Here is a 23,865-nt window from a genome sequence, read left to right on the forward strand (position 1 = left end):
CAAAACCCTTCCTTTCATATAATATGGAAACACAAGTCAAATGAATTTACCTTGTATGAAATGTAACTGTAAAGAAAAAAAAAATTCGGAATATTATGAATCTGATCTTCCGGCATCAGAAAGAGAAGCCAGGAGTGAAATGTTCTTGGAGCCAATGTGATTTGCCGAGAGCCTGTGACCTTGGATGGCGTTAAATATTTTGCAAGATAAATGCTCACTTTACAATGTGCTGGAAGGACAAGGCCCTGGTCTCTCACGCTGAGCAAACAAACTGCCTTTCTCCTGAGAAAACAAATCACCGGCGCTGGAACAGAATCACACAGTGAATTGATCTGATTTCTGCAGCACACGGGGGAAATGCAGCGAGGCTGATAAAGGAGGAAGGAAACAGATCTAGCTGTAGAATACTATATAAACATTAAAGCGGTGCTTATGTTAGTATGGTATAGAATGGACAATTCAAAGCAACTTTTTAATTGGTCTTCATTATTTATTTATTATAGTTTTTCAATTATTTGCCCCTTTTCTTCTGACTCTTTCCAGCTTTCAAATGGGGGTCACTGGCCCCATCTAAAACAAATGCTCTGTAAGGCACAAATGTATTGTTTTTACTTCTTTTTATTCCTCACCTTTCTATTCAGGCCTCTCCTATTCATATTCCAGTCTCTTATTCAAATCAGTGCATGGTTGTTAAGGTGACCATACACAGGCAGATAAAGCTGCCGATATCAGTCGTTTGGACCAATTTGACAGCTTATCTGCCCGTGTATGGGGGCTTCCGACGGGTCTTCCCCATCGATATCTGGCCACGATATCAATCGGGAAGGTTTAATTTTTAACCAACTGACCCGTCGGAGCGTATCGTAATTTGATCGTTCAATGACGCCAAACGAGCGAATGTTTGAGTCTAAGGCCAGCTTTAGGGTAATTTGAAGAAGACTGCTGAAATTGCAAATTTAAGAGCTGCTGAATAAAAAGCTGAATAATTAAAAATGAAAACCAATTGCAAATTGTCTGAGAATTTCACTCTCTACATCATACTAATAGTTCAAGGTGAACAAACCAAAGTTGTGGGCTGGCCACCTGCATCCATAATACAGCAAAATGATCATGTCCGAGAGCAGCCATCTTTCTTTTGTATAGCAATGTGCCGGCATAAATAGAATTAGCAGACTATAGCAATCTGACCAATGGATGGGCAGGAATGATTAAAAAGTCTAATATTAAAGGGGTTGTTCACATTTGAGTTAACTGTTAGTATGATGTAGAGAGTTATATACGGAGACAATTTGTAATTGGTTTTAATTTTTTATAATTTGTATTTTTTGAGTTGTTTAGCTTTTTATTCAGCAGCTCTCCAGTTTGCAATTGCAATAATGTTGTTACTAGGGTCCAAATTCCCCTAGCAACCATGCACTGATTTGAATAAGAGACTGCAATAGGAGAGGCCTAAATAGAAAGAGGAGTAATAAAAAATAGCAATAACAATATATATTAGTAGTAGTGATGTGCAGGCTTGCCCGATACCCGCGGGTTGGGTATGTTCGGTATGTTCGGGCCGACCTCGCACCCCCATTTGTGGGTTCAGGTTGAGCTCTTCTGCCTGCTCTCCTCGCCGCGACCTTACACCGCTGGCTTCTGGTTTTATAGACATGCGCCTGCTCGCCCCGCCCCTTCTGTGGCGGGCACGGATTGAGGGAGGTGGGGTCCAGGTCGTGGGAAGCATTTGTTTTTTAGATGGGTCAGTGACATTTGAAAGCTGGAAAGTCAGAAGAAAAATGGAAATAACTCTAAAATATAAATAATGAAGACCAATTGCAAAGTTTCTAGGAACTGGATATTCTATAAGGGCAGAGACACAGGCTCAGATTCGGGGAGATTTCTAGCCTCCCGCCGGCTAGAAACTAAATCGTTGGCGGGATGGCACTCAGAGCGCTTCGTTTTATGAAGGCGCGACGTTTCCTCGTGATTAGTCGCCCTGAAGAAGAGGAGATTAGTTGCTGGGCGACTAATCTCCCTGAATCTGAGCGTGTCTCTCTGCCCTAACATACTAAAAGTGACCTCAAAGGTGAACAACCCCCTTAAGCCAAAATTAATCCCTCCACAATTTATGATCGACATTATCATAGTTACATAGTTAAATTGGGTTGAAAAAAGACAAAGTCCATCAAGTCCAACCCCTCCAAATGAAAACCCAGCCCCATACACACACCCCTCCCTACTGTCACATAAATGATATATCCCCATATCTATACTAACTATAGAGTTTAGTATCACAATAGCCTTTGTATTATGTCTGTCCAAGAAATCATCCAAGTCCCTCTTATAGTCATTAACTGAATCAGCATCACAACATCACCCGGCAGTGCATTCCCCAACCTCACTGTCCTCACTGGGAAGAACCCCCTACGTTGCTTCAAATGAAAGTTCTTTTCTTCTTGTCTGAAGGGGAGGCCTCTGGTACGGTGATTCTCTTTATGGGTAAAAAGGTCCCCTGCTATTTGTCTATAATGTCCTCTAATGTACTTGTAAAGTCTAATCATGTCCCTAGTGTTACTTGTCCATTAATATTACCTCAGCCCTCGTTGACAAAGTTGCTATTAAATGTTATAAATGTTACGGTTTTCAAAAGAAATCCTGAAACTGAATTATAAATAGCTTTTTTTTCTACAATGCAATTAAACTGCTACGGGCAAGGCCAGACGTGGCATTTCTACATTGCGTTTTTTAAAAAGCTCGGGCGGGCGTAAATACGCCACTGAAACCACACGCGACCATCAACATTCGTTTTTCAGCAAATAGGTTTCTTTTCCCAACATGCACTTTTCATTGTTCTCGTTTCCCTTAATTCCGCTGGCTAGAAATAGAAAAGCTATTTACATGCAAAGTGGAGCAGGAATTATCGTCAATACGCAACGCAATTACGTTGCCGTAATAACGTATATGTGTCATTTATCTTGCAAGAATTTGGACGCCATATTTAAAATATGCTGCGTATTTATGTAAAGTGTGGTTTCAAATGTGCAGATCCCATAGAGTCTATTGATTTGGTAGTTTCTTGATGTTTTGCCGTTTCTGCTGAAAAATGGCGTCCCGTAGCGGATTTCCGCTTGCAAACGCCCTGTGAGAATTGCCATAGTGTGTTTTCCATTAGTTTCAGTGGTAGTGCAGTTTATGCGTATTTTTCACCCGACTGAGCTTTTTAAAAACGCAATTTAAAAACTCCACGTCTGGCCTTGCCCTAAGAAGCGAGGAATACAAGGACTATTCTTCATATGGGAATATGTTTTAGCCAAATGTAAATATTCCTATTCTATCACTTAAAATAGCTCTGCACTGACCCTGGGATAAAAAAAAAACAATTTGTCCGATCCCCCAGAGAAGCGCTGAATAAATAAGAATGTGAAGGCCGCAGCTCAAGGGCAATAGAGTCTTGCAAACAAAAAACATGGGAAATGAGTGTAGAAGTTGTATTATTTGTGCTCGGCATGTGAGGATCTTTGTTAATGACATTGGAAGCGGGGCTGGAATTTCACACTGTATCAGCAGGGCCAAGAAATCTCTAGTCCTCTACATTAGCCAACATTCAGCTGTCTGTGGGGTGCCGGGACTTTCAGTCTGAAGTTGTCCCACCTGACACCCAATGGATAGCTGAGCATGCTGGGAAGAGAAGCTTTAAATACTGTTATGGGGAAAAAACATTTTTCAAAAGACATCAGTTCATTTCTCATTGTGATCGGATCGTTGGTTCCCTAGGGCGGGAATACTGGGGAGTGATCTACTTGTTACATGTGCACTTACCTGCTGATAAAAGAAATTCAGCGTTGGTTTGTCTTCTGTGAACTGGTTTACAAATCCTTTAGGCAAATATCGAATTCTAAGCTCGTACCTGCAAATGTGCAAACGTTTAAATGTATCAGAAAAGCACAGCAAGTCCTAGTTATGTTGCAGACGTAAATAGTACCTTCACCTCGTGCCTCCCCAACTATTGCTGAACTGTAACTCTCATTCTGCCTGATTGTTTCTACTTTCAGCCTGGGTGTATGGGTATCAGACTCCATTAGATTAGAGTGAAGATTTGTATCTGCCTATCAGAGCCTCTCAGTATCGGTGTAAAAGTGGCACTCACAGTGTGGCCCTCAGACCAGAAGAAGGGCCAGAACGTGATGAAGAACTGGAAGGCTACTAACCTTTATCTCTGACAGTAGTGTGTAATGATAATGCTGAATTTTCTAATTTCCTTGATTTATGGTTGATGCTTAATTTAATATATATACAAGAGATCCTCTGCACTCAACCCATTATCAATATATTTAAGACAGCAGTTTGGGAGTTTTACTTTGAAAGCAGCTAGTAAATTGCAGGTAAAACTTAGTCCCTGTGTAAAATGTATAATGAAGCAATTGAATTCTTAATGAATCAGATGAAAATTGAGCATAGGACTGGCCAGATATGGGATGACTTTGATGTAGTTGTTCAGCTTAAATATATTGCAATATATGGACAAACAATCCCTGTTTTGTTTAAAGGGTAAGGCATTTTTCAGTAGCAGTAGCACAAAATGTCTCTGTCTTAAATATATTGATAATGGGTTGAGTGCAGAGGACCTTTTGTAGTTGACTATATGTATTTTGTGGTCACACCCTCATTGCACCCCCCCCCGCCTAATGGTTTTAAAAAATAGTGGTGAGCACAACTTTCCCTTGTTATATATATATATATATAAAAAAGTTTAGTTCGGTTAGTTGAAGTGGAAATGATCTGCTTTGGGGCTTTTCAAGTTCTCATACTCTGGCCCTTTAAGAACTCAAATTTGACTATTAGCCACATAAAACCTGACGAATTGCTGTACAAGTCAATGGTAGAGGGCCAGGGATCAATTTGGAGTTGTTTGCAGCCTTCCTGACATTCAAGTTTATTTCAGATTCGATTCAAATTCAAGTTTTCATGTCGCTCTAATGTAAAAATTCGATTTTATTAATACATTTCGATTGGTTGAGTTTCGAATTAATGTCAGTTTTTTTAAAAACTCGCTTGAATTCGAAATTCGACCTTTGATAAATATGCCTCTAAGTCAGTGTGAGCCAAAGACTGGCAGCTAATAGCAAGTATTCATTGATATAAGAGAAAGCTAAAGTCCAGAACAGCATGTAACCGCTTGATAGGAGAAAACAGATTTTTAATACATTTCAATAAAAAGTAGGGATGCATCGAATCCAGGATTCGGTTTGGGATTCGGCCGAATCCTTCTGCCAGGCCGAACCAAATCCAAATCCTAATTTGCATATGCAAATTAGGGACAGGGAGGGAAATCGCGTGACTTTTTGTCACAAAACAAGGAAGTAAAAAATGTTTTCCCCTTCCCACCCCTAATTTGCATATGCAAATTAGGATTCGGTTCGGTATTCGGCCGAATCTCTCGCGAAGGATTCGGGGTTCGGCCGAATCCAAAATAGTGGATTTGGTGCATCCCTAATAAAAAGGTATAAATACAGGGAGCACAGATAAAGAAGAACACTGAGCACTAGGCAATTACTGTGCAAACAGGTTAAAAGAGATAAGGAGAAGATGGAGCTTCTGTATCACACAGTAAGGACATGCCGTGAATTTTATACCCAAAATAAAATGTTCTATTACAATATCATACTGAAAAATGCTAAACACATCCCTGCCTCCCACCCTTGCAAAAGATGGAATCAACTCACATCTTTTAGTTTAGGAGTAAAGGGTCACTCGTAGTTTTCGGATGAGTTTAAATGATAAATATTCATGGCTATGGCCCAAGTACAGCTCATATTTAACATTTACTTCAAACAAGTTAGCTTGCACAATGCGGTTTTCATATTTAAAGGACCAGTAACATCAAAAAAATGTTAAAAAAATTTGTTTGAAAATTGTTAAGCTGTTTACTTCGATTTCGTAATCACTATATTGTCTGCTTGACGAATATTTTCTTATTATTTCCTGTGATTTTACTATGTCATTGCAATAAAAACAAGTTAATAAAAAAAAAAAAAAAATTTGTTTGTCTACTACGAAAAAAAAAAAAAACCACCGACACATATTAAACTTTAAAATAGCAAAGTATTTTTTTTTAGAAATAACTTACCGAATTTCAGCTTGCACTTCTCTTCAGAAAAGGCGATCAGGTGATCCATTGTGCGGCACTCGATTTCTCCTCACTGCCTTCCTTATAGGAGATAGCCAGGGGGGAGAAACTGAGCGCACGATGGATCATCACCTTGACGCCTTTTCGGAAGAGAAGCGCAAGCTGAGATTCGTCAAGTCTATTTTTAGAAATAACTTAAATAATCTCTGCTTGTGATTCTCTTCAGAAAAGGCGGCAGGGCGACTATTCATTGTGCGGCGCTCGATGTATCCTCCCTGGATATCTCCTATAAGGAAGGCAGGGAGGAGAAATCGAGCACCGCACAATGGATCACCCGATCGCCTTTTCTGAAGAGAAGCACAAGCGGAGATTCGGTGAGTTATTTCTAAATAAAGACTGGCCGATTTTAAAGTTTAATATGCGTTTGTGTTTTTCCCCCCGTAGTATACAAACTAACTTTTAATTTTTTTTTGATGTTACTGATCCTTTAATGGGAAATGTCATTCCTGTATTTTGGAGCTTTTGGATTATGTGCTCCAGATACTTTATTAGATCCTATAACTATTCCAGGTCCGGACTGAGATTCAAAATAGGCCAGACAGCCCCCCAATAGTGAGTCTATGCAGGGGCGCAACTACAGAGGAAGCAGACCCTGCGGCTGCATGGAGCCCACGAGGTATAGGGGGCCCCCATGAGGCTCTAATTAATGAACATGTTAAATAGATACTTGTAATACAGGACAACCTATAGATACGTTGGGGGACTTAAAATTAATTTGCTGTGGGGACAAGTAACATCTAGGGGGTTATTTATCAAAGTCCGATTTTATCTCAACATTTTCTGCTACAAACTCCGATCAAATCCGCTCAGGTTTTTTACCTGTATTTATTACAGGTATGGGACCCGTTATCCGGAAACCCGTTATCCAGAAAGCTCCGAATTACGGAAAGGTTGTCTCCCATAGACTCCATTTTATCCAAATAATCCAATTTTTTAAAAATGATTTCCTTTTTCATTGCAATAATAAAAACAGTACCTTGTACTTGATCCAAACTAAGATATAATTAATCCTTTTTGGAAGAAAAACCAGCCTATTGGGTGAATTTAAGTTTTACATGATTTTCTAGTAGACTTACGGTATGAAGATGCAAATTACAGAAAGATCCGTTATCTGGAAAATGCCAGGTCCCAAGCATTCTGGATAAAAGGTCCCATACCTGTATTACATTTTATGAAAATTTGCTTTGCGGGGAAAAAAATCCAATTCTCATGGGTTTTTTTTTTTGATTTTTCACTTGAAGATTTTTCACTTGATTTTTTGCCTGAAAACTTTGGGGTATTGCACGAAACCCAGCGCACATCAAAAAATCATTGGGATTTCTACCATTTATTTATATGCAACCTTGACAGGTCTAAGATGCTGAATTTTCTAATTCGGACTTTTCCATCCTCTGGGTTCTATAAATTCCAAAAAGTTTGTGATTTTTTTTTAAAAGCCTGATTTTATAAATAAAAAATAAATTAATAAAAAATCAAATTTTTCGGGATTTTTGCACAACCCCCCTAGTTACGCCACTAAGTCTATGGGATCTTACAGTGACCCCAGAACGTACAGATTGCTAGTGTGGGGTTGCCTGTAGCAACTATACATTTGTTATGCTATTAATGGTAACACAGAAGAGCGCACAGCACTGAGTTGGCCTTTGCACAGTAGAATCATTATAAATGGGCAGCCAGCCATGTATTGAGGGCTCCATCTGCATTTAATCATTGGAAAAGGTTCAAGGGTTCCTGCACTGGAGAAATAACAAACGTTGCCACCTTTTCTGGAATAAAGGACCGGGCTGCCTATATCCATTAGATTTCTTGCCTATTAATGACATTGGCATCATGTTGGTAAAATAGCATCCAGTCAGCAACCCAATGATGAGTTCATGAAATATAGAATAGTTTCAAAAGATGCATAAATCATCCAAGCTAATGGCTTAATAGCCAGCGTGAGCCTGACCTTAGGGCTTCTCCTGCATCTTCCTGCTGAGTCCTCATCCTCTATAAGAAAATATCCGGAGCTCAGTCTGCTAAATGGCTTTCCATGTACTAAAATCTCAATAACATAAAAGCTAACAGGCTGAATTGAAGGAAGGGAGACTTTAAAGGCGAAAAATTTAAAATATTAGGGGGTGCCAAATTGTTAAGCATCCCCCCCCCCAGTAATTAAAATCCTTAATTTTCAATGTAGCTCTCATCTTGTCATCACCCAGCTTTCCCTTGCCAAGTGCATGAACAGCAGTGCAGTAAAGTAGGAGAAATGACTATACTGTAAACCTGCACAGTGAGGGGGTGTAAGGGATACCTGCAAGAAGGGATAAATCTGCCAGTACAGTACTGAAAGTAGCCCGCAGGGGAGATTCCTTACTAGCTGCTACCCCCCCCCCCCAATGATTTTGTGTTAAAGGGGTGGTTCACCCATAAAGGAGAATTCAACCTGTAACATAAAAAACCCTACCCTTTGTAGAACCCCCTCCTTGCCCCCCCCCACCCTACCTGGTAACCGGGGCAAATGCCCAAAACTTTTTACTTACCCCTCTGTGCACATTCTGTCCTAGGGAGTTCACGGCCGCCATCTTCTTTTTCTTCATTAAACCACAGAAGCAGACCGTCGTTTTCGACGCATGAGCAGTTGGAGTCATCTTCAGATGCCGAACAACTGCGCATGCGCTGAAAGTCACGAAAATTTCCGCGAGTCGTGAAAAATGTCAGAAATTTTCGTGACTTTCGGTGCATGCGCAGTTGTTCGGGACCAGAAGATGACTCCAACTGCGCTTGCACCGAAAACGATGGTCTGCTTCCGAAGTTTAAAGAAGAAAAGAAGATGGCGGCCGTGAACTCCTGAGGACAGATTCTGCACGGAGGGGTAAGTAAAAAGTTAGGGGCATTTGCCCCGGGTACCAGTTAGGCTGGGGGGTGGGGGGGAGGAGTTACGGGTTGAATTCTCCTTTAACTTAACTTTCAGTATGTCATATTCTAAGCAACTTTTTAAATGGTTTTCATTATTTATTTTTCATGTTTTTTTTTTATTTTTTATTATTATTTGCCTTCTTCTCCGACCCCCTCTAAAAAAACAAACACTCTGTAAGGCTACAATTGTATTGTTACTGCTACTTTTCATTACTCCTCTTTCTATTCAGGCCTCTCCTATTCATATTCCAGTCTCTTATTTAAATCAGTGCATGGTTGCTAGGGTAATTTGGACCATAGCAACCAAATTGATAATATTGCAAACTGGAGAGCTGTTGAATAAAAAGGTAAATAACTTAAAAACCACAAATAATAAAAAATGAAAACCAATTGCAAATTATCTCAGAATATCCCTCTCTACATGATACTAAACATTAACTTGAAGGTGAGCAACCCCTTTAAGTTTTTAATTTTAACTTATAATAAATGTTTAAAAGAACAGAATGGATTATTTGTAAAAGAACAAAGTAAAGAAATAAACTCACTTCCATTCTTCTGGTGGATGGGACTGTTCGTATTTCTCTCTAATATGGGACACCCCGATGTCCGGGTGCAACCAGTGAACCTCCTCCGAGTGCAAGTGACTGAGCCGTAACCCGTAGGAAGCCACATTCTTTACTTTGTGACTGTCTACAATCTTCTGGATGATTCCCTGTAAGACACGGCACAATTAGAATCTGTCGTTAAGGGATAAAGGGGAGAAGAATTAATGAACATACAGGCAGGTCAGAAATGAAAATGGAAAGAAGGGCTGAGAGAGGAGACAACTAAAAAGCCTGACACTTATTTATCAAAGGTCGCATGTTACCGTTTTTTATACCTCGAATGAACTCACAACTTGAATGGTTTCTTATTTAAGAAAAAACGCAAACAGAAAAAAAACTCGATTCATTGAATTCGACTTGCCATTGACTTCTACATGACCTCGACAGGTTTTACATGGCGTGTTTTCGGATTCAAGATTTCCAGGGTCGGGGTATAATAAAAATTCACGTTTTTTTTTTTTTTTTTTTTTTTTTTTATAAACCCGAAAATTAGATTTTTGACCCAAAATATGAAAATTTGTAAAACACAACTTGAACCTTTAGAAAATACAGTATAACCCCCATTCAGTGGCGGAACTACCAGGGGAGCAGGGGGTGCGAGCGGGCCAAGGCCCGCACACCTTCAGGGCCCCCTGCAGCCCGCGCGCCACTGAAATGGTGGCCATACGGAGGGGTGTGGGGGCACAGCTGCGCCTCACGCACCAGGGCCCGCCCCCTCTAATTATGTTACTGCCCCCATTTTAAGTTTTTCAGGGGACCAGAAAAAAATGGTGTAAATGGGAAAATGTAAAATCATGTATTATACATAATATATAGGTGGGACCATGAAACAGCAATGTAAAATGAGGGAAAATTTAAATAAAGGTTCCACTGTAACCCCCTTATAGAGGTTGTTCACCTTCCAAGCACTTTTTTCAGTTCAATTGTTTTCAGATTGATCACCAGAAATAAAGGCGTTCTTCAATTACCTTCCATTTTTTAATTTTTATTGTTTTTCCAAAATCTAAGTTTAATGTTCCTGTCTTTGTCTCTGGTGTTTCAGTCTGGCTGCTCAGTAATTCAGGTATAGACACTAAATCGTTACACATTTACTGCATTAGTTGATACATTTCTCAGCAGCATCTGTGGAATATTAGCAACTATTGTATCAATGAAACTCAGGGACAAAGAAAAGAAATGTATCAACTAAATGTACCAATTTAGAACAAATAACAGGGTCAGCGACCCCCTTCCCAGAGCTGCTTTAGAAGGTGAAAAATGACACTTTACACTTCAATATTAGAAAAATGGTCACACATATAAAATAGAAATAAAAAGTCTGAAACCAAGTGACCTGAAAAAAAAGAATTTGAAGGTGAATTGCCGTTTTAAAGTGCAAGTGTCAGTTCTATCTCTGGCAATGCCATATTGTATCAAGAAAGGAAAATACTGACCCTCACGTCTGTCGCATCCCCGTGCCGGATATTGCTGGACCATGTTGCTGGTTCATTGTTGCTTTCAAAGTAGTGGAAGACTCTTAAGACCCTTTCGATGGCTCCGGGAGAGCGCTCCATGCCGGTGCTTAGGCGAGACTTGGCGTTTGTGCTCGGATTGTGGTTTAGGTTTGGGTCCAGGTAAGCCGCAGCCATAGCCTTGCCTGATGCTAGGTGTCTGTCATATTCTAGAAGAGAAGAAGACTCGTATCAGAACAGCCGCTCAATAATACCTGATGCACACAGGACATTTTGACCATCACCAAAATAATGGCAGTTAAAATAGTCCTACCTGCCTGTCACCTGTTCCATTAGAATCTATAGCAAATACTCTGCGTATGGAAGAGCTGGCAAACAGCACAGCCCTCACCCATAATGCAGTGGTACACAGGGTGTTTTGCTTGTCATGATTTATAGTAAAGAAACACGAGGGGACAAAATACCCAAACCTGCCCTCAGCTGGCCCTTAAATTGTTTAAAGGGAAAGGACTGAATTACCCACCCAGGAGCAAACGACTGAATTACCCACCCAGGAGCAATCGACTGAATTACCCCAGGAGCAAACGACTGAATTACCCCAGGAGCAAACGACTGAATTACCCCAGGAGCAAACGACTGAATTACCCCAGGAGCGAACGGCTGAATTACCCCAGGAGCGAACGGCTGAATTACCCCAGGAGCGAACGGCTGAATTACCCCAGGAGCGAACGGCTGAATTACCCCAGGAGCGAACGGCTGAATTAGCCCAGGAGCAAACGACTGAATTACGAGCGAACGGCTGAATTACCCCAGGAGCAATCGACTGAATTACCCCAGGAGCAAACGGCTGAATTACCCCAGGAGCAAACGACTGAATTACCCCAGGAGCAAACGACTGAATTACCCCAGGAGCAAACGACTGAATTACCCCAGGAGCAAACGACTGAATTACCCCAGGAGCAAACGGCTGAATTAGCCCAGGAGCAAACGACTGAATTACCCCAGGAGCAAACGGCTGAATTAGCCCAGGAGCAAACGACTGAATTACCCCAGAACTGCCAGAAAAAGTGCAACATGAGGGAAAATCACTCTTTCTATGAATAAATACATAAAGTGCAACCATAGCCACGCCTGTATTGACTCCTATAAATATTTTTCCTTATGTTATTGAGGGAGAATCATTTTACAGAGCAACTAAGACAGTCGAAAAGTCAATCAAGGACATAGTAACTTTTCATACAATGTCCTGTGTATGGGGACTATTCTCCCCCTCTCAAGTTACATTATGGCTCAGCCCAAGAAACACCGGTAAAATGTGAAAAAAATTAGAATTCCCCATTTCTTGGAGACTGTGGGGGACACTTCTGCTGTACATGTGCCGATATACACAGAACCCAGATATTCATATCTCTTCATAGGAAGAAACCACTTGGCTTGTGTGTATGGGGTGACTGTACCAGGGCAGCAACTGAAATTAGAGTTTCTGGAAATCCTTAAAGGGGCGGTTCACCTTTCAGTAGGTTATTGAACACATATGCAATTGGTCTTCATTTTTTTATTATAGTTTTTGCATTATTTGCCTTCCTTTTCCACACCTTTCAAACGGGGGTCACTGACCTCAGCAGCAAAAAATCTATTGCTCTCTGACCTTATAGTTTTATTGTTACTTTTTACCTTATTTGTCAATTCAGGCCCTCTCTTCATATTCCAGTCTTTCATTCAAACCACTATCTGGTTGCTAAGGTGGACAAGACCCTAGCAACCAGATAGCTGCTGAAATGCCAAACTGAAGAGCTGCTAAAAAAAAAAAAAGAATTGAAAAACCACAAAAAAAACACAAAAAAAAAGAAAAAAAGAAAACCCAATTGCAAATTGGCTTAGAATATCACTTTCTACATCTTTTTTTTTAAAAAAAAAAGTCAGTTTAATGGTGAACAACCTCTTTAAAGGGCAACGGTCCAAGGTAATATAATGCAACTAAATGGAAACCAAAGAATAAATGGCTTATTATATAAGTTTTTATTTCCTATAATTATAATAAAGTTTCATTTTCCTCCATTTCATGCAAACAACCTATGTATCCGCAGTAGCCATTACTGATGTTAGTAGAGCTCAGGGCGTTTCTCCTTTGGAGACTAAAGTGGCTGTTGCTGAACTATGTATCAATAAATTTATCGAATAATGTATCAAACTGAAACTGGTGCTCTTTTTTTTTTTTCAAATTCAGCTTTCAAAAGGGGGTCACTGACCCCATCTACAAAAAAAAAATAAACTACTGATCTGTAAGGGCAGAGACACACTGCCAGATTCAGGGAGATTAGCGCTTCTTTTTCCGAAGTCGCCCCAAGTTTCCTTGTGAGGCAACTTCGGGTGACTTTAGAAAACAAAGAACTCGGAGTACCATCCCACAGGTGATTTACATTCCAGCTGGCGGGAGGCAGTTCGGGGAGATTAGTCGCCCGAAGAAGAGGAGATTTGTCGCCGGGCAACTAATCTCCCTGAACCTGAGAGTGTGTCTTTGCCGTAAGGCTACAAGTGTATTGTTATTGCTACATTTTATTTCTCATCTTTCTATTCAGGCCTCTCCTATTCATATTCCAGTCTCTTATTCAAATCAGTGCATGGTTGCTAGGGGAACGTGGACCCTAGCAACCAGATTGCTGAAACTGCAAACTAGAGAGCTGCTGAATAAAAAGCTAAATAAGCCAAAAACCACGAATAATAAAAAATGAAAACCAATTGCAAATTGTCTCCCTCTCTACATCATACTAACAGTTGATTTAAAGGTGAACAACCCCAGTAGTACATTTGGCGGTGGCAATACTAATAACACACAAGCTGTAGGTCCATAGGCTGGAGATGTTACTATATAAATAAAGTCTATATCGCTGGGGCCCACACCACAAGTAACCCCAGTCCAATAAGCAAGGTTCTGGCAGGGAAGTTGCAGTGTTTATGTAGTGGGAGCGCTGTGATTGTATTGGCTTTATCATGAATGATATAATTGAAATCAATGTTCTTCACCTCCTGCCGGGGGCACATGAGATTCCCCCACCCGATAATCTCGACAACTGCAAGACTAAACATCACACGTCCCGCTCTGACACCAAACTGTAATTACGCCGCCGCTTTCCACGCATCCCATTTTCCACTTCAAGAACCTTTACATAAATTCCGCCTTTACATAAATTCGACATTAATGAGAGAGAGGCAAAATAAATCCCAGCGCCGCAATAAGTCCTTAATATTTGCATCTCCAGCTGCACTTGCTAAAGGCTGCCGGGGATTACGGATCTAAATAAAAAGACGGCGGCATTGAGAAAATCACTTTAAACTCAGACGCGGATTTATCGGTGTATATTTATTAACCCACGCGTGTTGCGTCGGTTTTCATGGGGTTTTCACATATACATTATGTGTTAGTATGATCATGAGGAAAGGGATATTCGAGACCATTTGCATTGGTTTTAATTTTTTATTATTTGTGGTTTTTGAGTTATTTAGCTTTTTATTCAGCAGCTCTCCGGCTTGCAATTTCAGCAATCTGGTTGCTAAGGTCCAAATTCCCCAAGCAACCATGCATTGATTTGAATAAGAGACTGGAATATGAATAGGAGAGGCCTGAATAGAAAGACGAGAAATAACAAGTAGCAGTAACACCAAGGGAGGTCTTTAACAAAGGTAAATGGGACCTGTTATCCGGAATGCTCGAAACCAGGGGCTTTCCAGATAACAGATCTTTCCGTTATTTGGATCTTTATACCTTAAGTCTACTAGAAAATCATATAAACATTAAATAAAGCCAATAGGCTGGTTTTGATTCCAATAAGGATTAATTATATTTTAGTTGGGATTAGGTATGGGTAAATTTTTTCGCCTTGTTTCGCCGAATAAATGACGCCCATAGACTTGCATGGTGTTGTGCGTCAAAATAAAAAGTGCGCCAACATTTTTTTGACGCCCATAGACTTTAATGGGCGTTGGTGACATTTCGCTGGGGCGAATTTTTGGCGAAACGAAACGGGTCAAAATCGCACATCCCTAGTTGGGATCAAGTAGAAGCTACTGTTTTATTATTACACAGAAAAAGGAAATCATTTTTAAAAATTTTGATTATTTGGATAAAATTGGGAGACAGCCCTTCCGTAATTCAGAGCTTTCGGGATAATGGGTTTCCGGATAACTGATCCCATACCTGTACCTCAAACGAAATCGAACAAACTCAACTCAATGGTTCCTTATTTAAGAAAAAACTTGAATGGAAAAAACTTGATTCAGTGAGTTGATGAGTTGTGAAACCCGAATGAATCTGGTTTTCAGCAAAAAAAAAAAAAAAAAACCCTCTAATTGCTCAAGTTTTAGGGCAACCCCTCCGATAAAAACTTGATCAAGGCTATTAACACCTTCAAATGGGTCAAGGGACCTCTGCCTCCTACATAAAATTGTGTTATGTCTTTGTTTTTTTTCTTAACTTGAAACATTAGTTGTTTTTTTTTTTAACAAGAACATGCGAGTTTTGACCAAAAAATAACCTCTAAACTCGACTTTTCATGGAAAACACAACTCGAAACTGAATAAATAACCCCTAAATGTGTAGCTTTGCAGAGTGTTTGCGTTTTAGATGGGGGTCAGTGACTCCCATTTGAAAGTGGGAAAGATTCAGAAGGCAGCAGCAAATAATTAAAACTATTAAAAAAAAAATGAAGGCCAATTGAAAATTCGTTAGTATACATTAAAAAAACACCAAGACAAATTAAACTTCAAAATCGCAAAGTCCATGTAAAGAAATAACAGTGAATCTCCGCTTGCGCTCCTCTTCAGAAAACGGTCGGGTGATCCATCGTGCGGCGCTCGAATTCTCCCTGCCTTCCTTACAGGAGATAGCCAGGGGGGGAGAAATCAAGCACCGCATGATGGATCGTTGTTGTGTCGCCTTTTCTGAAGAGGAGCACAAACGGAGTATCGCCAAGATATTTCTTAATAAAGACTTGCAGAATTTTTTTTGATGTTACTGGTCCTTAACATACTAAAAGTAGATTTTAAGGTGAACTGCTTAAAGGAACAGTAACAGTAAAAAAATGAAAGTGCTTTAAATCAAATGATAGATGTGTTTGCTACAGAAACGCTACTATAGTTCATATAAACAAGGCTGCCCCCATTGCTACACAGCAGACTATATATATATATATATATATTACACAAAAGCCATGAATATCCTGTAAATTATATCCTTATAAGCAGTGAGTTCTAATGTCATCAGTTATAAACGGTGAGTTCTGATGTCATTTCTGTCACATGACTCACTGAAACTTGTGTATTATAATAAATAAAGTACCCCCAGTTGTAAAATATGAGGATATTAGAAGTTACCTCGGAGTTCCATGACCTGTATAAAAATATGGTCATGAAACTCCTCGGTAACTTATAATATCCTTATATTTTACAAGAGGGGGTACTTTATTCAATAAATATATATATATATATATTTATATATATATAAACAAAAGCAAACACACCAGTTTTACCACTGGAATACAGAGAGGCTAGAACACCAACTTTAGCTCCCAGCATGCTCTGCTAACCACACAGGCATTCTGGGTAATTCCTGGTGTGACTATGCACTATAAGCAATATGGAACCACTTATAGGAGTTCATGAAAATATTCAGGAGAGGCCGTTTACCTGCACACATGTAAATTCAGCCAAATATCCGGACACTGCTGATACATAAGCGGAGGAGCTCATTGAACAGCAGAGAAATAAGAAGCAGGTATAATGGCCTATAAAGATGTGAATGTAAAGCCTGTAGTAAAGAGAGAAGAGCTCCCAGTGTGTCTCTGCAGCTCTGACCTCACTAAACCTTTATTTGGGGCCAAGGAACAGATCCCAAGGGGCCGACACTATTCACTGAGCAGCTGTTGTAAATATCTATCCCTCCTGATATCACATATCGGCTGCTATTAACCCCCCTAAGAATAAATGTGCCTAAATAAGCATGTCTGAGGCATGGAATGCAGTAGATTAGACAGCACACAAGCGCTTGCATTACAGGCAGCAGCGGCTCCCCCAGTTAATGGCAGATGTTGGTAATGGACCTTTCTCCCCTGGCAGAATTAGAATGTGGATTTAGTGGGTAAGTGGGAGGGGCCTGTAACAAGCAGTTGATACGAGACATATAGTTCGAAATTTCCAGCCCAGTGCCAATAAGACTATATTGGTTGAAATAAAGCTAAACGCCCGCAGAAACCCTCACGTTTATTTCCAGCCAGATGTTTTTAAGGGAAGATTAAGCCGTTCTTATCGCATGTGGACATCGTTGGGAACATGTGAAACCGGAGAGTGGAAAGCAGTTACCGCAGGGCTGATTACTGGGAGTTTCGCCCGCAAGTTTATTTTAGAAACAATATAAATACATTCTAAAAACGTGCTGTCAAATGAATAAAACGAACAGAAAAATCAGGGTTATGTGCCGGCCAGGCCCGGACTGGCAATCTGTGGGTTCTGGCAAATGCCAGAGGGGCTGCTATAAGGTCCCATAGAAAGTCAGTATTTAGTGGGCTGGTGGGGGCTGTTTGGGCCTCTGTGTACCTGAAATGCCAGGGCCTATTTTAATTCTCAGTCCGGACCTGGTGCCGGGGTGTCAGATATTCAGGCCCTGTGAAGATTACTCATTGGGACTTAAAGGGCAAACACACCCTATAAACATGGGTAATGTGTAGTTTATTCTGCCAGTAACAGACTATACTCTATAAAGCCTGTGGCACAGCAGATGTTTTATACAAGCCAGGGCCCATGCCAACAGGGTGAATAGCAGTAGCAAAAAACTCGGATGCACACCTGTTTGTTGAAGTTGTGTCCAAAGGTGATTTATTTAAGCCCATATATACATCACAAAGGGCAAGCCTTGATAAAGGGCCCGGAGGGGTCCGAAACGTTGCCCTTTGTGATGGGCTTAAATAAATCACCTTTGGACACAACTTCAACAAACAGGTGTGCATCCCAATTTTTTGCTAGTACTCCACTGACCCCTATGCAAGGGAAGGGTCTTCCGGGTAAGCACCCTACACCTATAACAAGTTTTTTATTTTGGGATTGGGTTGAGCTCTCCATTTTCGTGAACAGGGTGAATAGCATTGATCACACAGCCTCAAAACTAGCATTTCAACCTTATAACTGTCAGTGCTGATGACAGTTAGTTGCCATTGAAGTCTATGGCAGGCAGCCCGAGTAGAACCCAACGTAAACAGGGTGTGCCACAGGCCTAAAGGCAAAGCCTATCTTTAACACTGTATATTTAGCCCAGGAATATGCAGGAGACGATACAGTCTTCAAGTGTTTGCACAATGTCAGGAATGCTGCACAGAAATGCATAGCTGTACTGTACTGCCTACAGAAAAACAATATGGCAGCTTCCACCCATATGGGCTAATACCAATACAGAGAGAAGCAATATCCTGGGCACATAAAGGTAGATAAATGTCAATGTTTCAGGCACAAATAACATAACAACTTGCGGGGAAAGAAGTATATAAGAATCTTGGCAACCACCCTCTGACCAATCAAACACAAGGTTCACAAGAGCAGACAAACCTTTTGACCAATTACAGGTATAGGATCCCTTATCCGGAAACCCGATAGCCAGAAAGCTCCGAATTACGGAATGGCTGTCTCCCATAGACTCCATTTTATCCAAATAATTTTCTCTGTAATAAAACAGTAGCTTGTACTTGATCCCAACTAAGATATAATTAATCCTTATTGGAGGCAAAACCAGTCTGTTGGCTTTATTTAATGTTTATATGATTTTCTAGTAGACTTAAGGTATGAGGAACTAAATAAAGGAAATATCTGTTATCCGGAAAACCCAAGTCCTGAGCATTCTGGATAGCAGGTCCCATACCTGTAGCTTGTACTTGATCCCAACTAAGATATAATTAATCCTTATTGGAGGCAAAACCAGCCTATTGGGGTTATTTAATGTTTAAATGATTTTCTAGTAGACTTAAGGCATGAAGACCCAAATTTCGGAAAGATCCGTTATCTGGAAAACCCCAGGTCCGGAGCATTCTGGATAACAGGTCCCATACCTCTAGCTTGGACTTGATCCCAACTAAGATATAATTAATTCTTATTGGAGGGAAAACCAGCCTATTGGGTTTATTTAATGTTTACATGATTTTCTAGTAAACTTAAGGTATAAGGAACTAAATAAAGGAAATATCTGTTATCCAGAAAACCCAAGTCCTGAGCATTCTGGATAGCAGGTCCCAATACCTTTACAGCATTAGAATGGTGGGTAACACTCAGATCCATATAACTAGAGCAATATCTAGTAGCCACAATCCTTTATCAAGGCCCTTCTAACCAAATTCACTGCCGGGGGCTCACTCTGCCGTATCATAATGTGGATCACAATGTGTTATGAGTTGAGTTAAAGAAATCCCACACTGTTCCCACGGTTCTCTCTGGCACGGCTTCACTTGCCTTAAATAAGCCTTTGTCCTGACAGAACATAACTAAATACTGCAAGTCACAAGACTGGATCCATTGTGCGGACGGGTAATTACTACTGGCACCCAACACTTACACGGCTAGTGCCCAACAGTAGCCACAGCAGGGAGGCTATCAGTCACTTCATACAGTCTTTCTGGCCCAGGTATCCCCAGGTGTTACAGAGGAGCCCATATTTCATAAACAATACAGGGGATAGAATTTACTTTGTTAAAATACACATAATCAGATTTAAACAGGCGACAGGAATAGTGATGGGCGAATTTATTCGCCAGGCGCGAATTCGCGGCGAATTTGCGCGTTTCGCCGCCAGCGAATAAATTCGCGAAACGCCAGCGAAAATTTGCGGCAAAAAACGGGCACCGGCATCGGAAAAACGGGCGCCAGCGTCAAAAACGGGCACCGGCGTCAAAAACGAGACGCCGGCGCCGTTTCGCGAATTTTTCGCCGTTTCGTGAATTTCGCGCGAAATTCGCGAATTTTACGGCGAAGCGAAACGGCCCAAATTCGCCCATCAATAGACAGGAACCCAAACAATGAGGTTTTGATGAAAGCATGTTAGCCAAAAGCTGGCCCACATATGTTAATCACACACAGAATATTTTAGTGAATTAAAGGGGTTATTAACCAAAATTAACTTTTAGTAGGATGTAATGAGAGCAATATTATTATTAATTTGTGATTGGTTTACATTTTCTATTATTTGTGATGGCAATCTGGCAGCTAGGGTACAAATTCCCCTAGCAACCATGTGTTGATTTGAATAAGAGACTGGAATATGAATATGGGAGAGGCCTGAATAGAAAGATCAGTAATAAAAAGTAGCAATAACAATACATTTGTAGCCTTATGGAGCATTTCTTTTTTAGATGGGGTCAGTGACCCTCATTTGAAAGGTGGAACGAGTCAGAAGAAGGGCAAATAATTCAAAAACTAATGAAAAACAAAGGCCAATTGAAATGTTGCTTAAAATGAGCTATTCTAGAACATACTTAAAGTAAATTCAAAATTAGCTATTCTATAAGATACTAAAGGTTAATTCAAAATAAGCTATTCTATAACTATACTAAAAGTTAATTTAAAGGTGAACTACCCCATAATACATAATATACCATTCCCACATAACGCACTGCCTAATGTCACCTACTTAATTAGGTAAAGTTTCCTTTAATGTTCCAGAGACCAATGGCCTATTTATTCTAATGCCGAATGTCCGGAGCCACACACAGGCCAATCATGCACTCGGTCTGCTGCTGTGAGTTCAATGCTTACAAACCCCATATGATAAAACTCGCCCATATTTGAGTATATCGACAGACAAAGAAGAGAGCGGCGTTACTTATACAGACAGCTGTGCCACGCTCCACTTTCTATCATTTTTCCATGGTTTATGGAGCAGATCCGGAGTTAATTATACAGCCTGAGACTCTGCATTAATACAACTATCGGCTCAATGCAAATAGAAGTGAGAGGAGCCAAATCTACGGCTGGGATTACTCCTCTAATCTATTGCCGGCCACTAAATCCAGCTGCCATCTGGGAGATTTCATCTTATTTTCACACACATATACATATATATATATATATATATATATATATATATATATATATATATATCCGCTGTAGGAGCTAAAAAACCGCATGGAAAACATAATCATTCTGTATAAGTGTCCCCAAAACTAAACATTGATAAATCCCCATCCCACACAGACTACATTGCTCCATTTATTCTAAAAAAATGTATGTATGTATATTTATTTGTATAGTGTTTCATGAGGGCAAAGCACTTTACATCAGAACTATAAATTAGTAGAATAAACAGGGGGTCATTACAATAAGTACAATTTAGTATACAAATACAATCACATACTGTAAATATAAAGTATAGTTATAACACATATTAAGTGCTGATTATCAAGGAGAGAAAAGGATGGAGGTCCCTGCCCCATAGAGCTTACAGTCTAAATGGGATCAGCCTTGTTTATTGATCAAAATGGTTCCATAACACATATTTATAGAGCTGTTGTACACCAGCTCTATGGAGGGAGCACCTACTCACAATAACGTTGCAGGGAGTTGCTGTAGCAGCATGAGTGTACATCAGCTCTACACCACGGCTATATATTAGCGTTGCAGGGAGTTGCTGTAGCAGCAGGAGTGTACATCAGCTCTACACCACGGCTATATATTAGCGTTGCAGGGAGTTGCTGTAGCAGCAGGCGTGTACATCAGCTCTACACCACGGCTATATATTAGCGTTGCAGGGAGTTGCTGTAGCAGCAGGCGTGTACATCAGCTCTACACCACGGCTATATATTAGCGTTGCAGGGAGTTGCTGTAGCAGCAGGAGTGTACATCAGCTCTACACCACGGCTATATATTAGCGTTGCAGGGAGTTGCTGTAGCAGCAGGCGTGTACATCAGCTCTACACCACGGCTATATATTAGCGTTGCAGGGAGTTGCTGTAGCAGCAGGAGTGTACATCAGCTCTACACCACGGCACAATCAGGGCTCTGGCTCCCCTTGCACTTACTTACACACAAGCTTATTTAAGCAAATATACACCGACCAGATTCCCGATATCACAATTAATTATATTCCCAAATCCTGGTACATTTGTTGCATAATTAAAGTGAATCTGCTAAACAAAACAAGGAGAATGCAGCATCAGGACAGGGACTTGGCTGCAGCTACACAACAGTTGTACAATATTGTATAAAAACAAAACACAAGGGATATTTGCCAACAAACATAACCGGGAGGCAAATGTGCAGACGACGGTTTAGCTGGGGCCTTACAGTAGTAAATAATCCCAGAGAGCTTCCACTGGACCAGCACTCGCTCCAATAACGGCCCGGCTGTAGCCAATAAATAGGCAGCTACACACACAGGCACCAGCAATGAGCCATACAGACACGATTGGGGTTAATTTTGGATGAGTGCTGCTACTAACAACGCACTAATGTGACTAACAGACATGAATAGAAGATGCCACAGTGAAGCCCTATATAACCCCCCCCCCCCCCCGGGGCACAGCTAAGGGCATCTCTATACAGAGCAGAGGAAGGTTAGTTTGACTTTACCCGTATAAACAACTTTAACCGGGCAGTTCACCTCGTTAACTTTTAGTATGTAATAGAACAGCCAGTTCTAAGCAACTTTTCAATTGGCCTTCATTTATTTAGTTTCATAGTTTTTGAATGATGTGCCTTTTTCTTCTGACTCTTTCCAGCTTTCAAACAGGGGGTCACTGACCCAATCTAAAAAAGTAACTGCACACGCACACTTGGCCTCTCCAAATTATTATGAATATGGTGCTTAGGGTATGGGGGGCCGGCACCTCCACCATCGGTATCCGAATCCAAAAAAGTGGAAATGGTGCATCCCTAATTTGAAGGAAGAGTGATGACGGCCATAGACTTGTATGGCGTTGTGCGTCAAATTTTCGCTGCACGTCAAAAAAAATGTCGCCGCGCGACAACATTTTGTCACCGCCCATAGACTTTAATGCGACATTTCACCGGAGGCGCATTTTTGGCGAAACGAAACGGGTCAAATTCACCCATCCCTAGTTCTTGGCATTTACTGAACACAAATTATACTTAATTTATATAATAATGGATGAGGCAAGCAATTCAGCAATGCACCAACAGATATAGTAACAGGTAGTCTCACCCAGGTGTGAGCCCCAGCCTACGGGATTGTCTAGTGGTACAAGGGAATATACACTGACCTGATCCCGACCACACTGAGGAATGGAACCCCACTACTTTTCCTTGACTTGTCTGGGATGTAGGAGTTTCCCCTCACTAGCTGCTCTTCTTTTATGGGGTCCCTGCTTCTCCAAGCCTCGGGTTACCTTAGGGCTCACTTATCTTCTCAGCACGGGGACATTCCATTCCTCTGTTTATCTACCTCTAATCATAGGTAAAGTCCATTAAATGAACTACAAGTAGGGTATGGTCAGTATCCCCGGGCCAATAAGGGACATTTCCCTACCAAAGGACATAGGATACAAAACCAGGACCCCCAGAGAGGAGTAGGGGAAATTAAAGCCCCCCCTTTAAATTCCCCTACTCACTCTGGGGGTCCTGGTTTTGACAGAAGGCTTCGGACGAATTTGAACCAAATCCTGGATTCGGTGCATCCCTACTTCAAATACATCTGGTTCCCCTTTGAGGTTAACTTTTAGCATGTTATAGAATGGCTAATTGTAAGCAACTTTTCGGT

At 40.8% G+C, this 23,865-nt stretch overlaps 1 protein-coding gene across 18 annotated transcripts in view; it reads right to left on the reverse strand.

Annotated features, from left to right (window-relative positions):
- The window catches only part of ptk2.L (protein tyrosine kinase 2 L homeolog), a 215,009-nt gene that overhangs the window by 95,343 nt on the left and 95,801 nt on the right, over positions 1 to 23,865 (reverse strand). For all 18 annotated transcript variants that reach the window (XM_041565379.1, XM_041565370.1, XM_041565366.1 and 15 more), the window contains 3 exon segments: positions 11,106 to 11,332; positions 9,613 to 9,779; positions 3,802 to 3,889 (listed from right to left, as the gene is read on the reverse strand). In XM_041565379.1, the coding sequence (XP_041421313.1) occupies positions 3,802 to 3,889; positions 9,613 to 9,779; positions 11,106 to 11,300 (450 nt within the window). In that variant the 5' untranslated portion in view covers positions 11,301 to 11,332.

This window comes from Xenopus laevis, chromosome 6L (genome assembly GCF_017654675.1).
Source record: "Xenopus laevis strain J_2021 chromosome 6L, Xenopus_laevis_v10.1, whole genome shotgun sequence".
NCBI lineage: Eukaryota > Metazoa > Chordata > Amphibia > Anura > Pipidae > Xenopus > Xenopus laevis.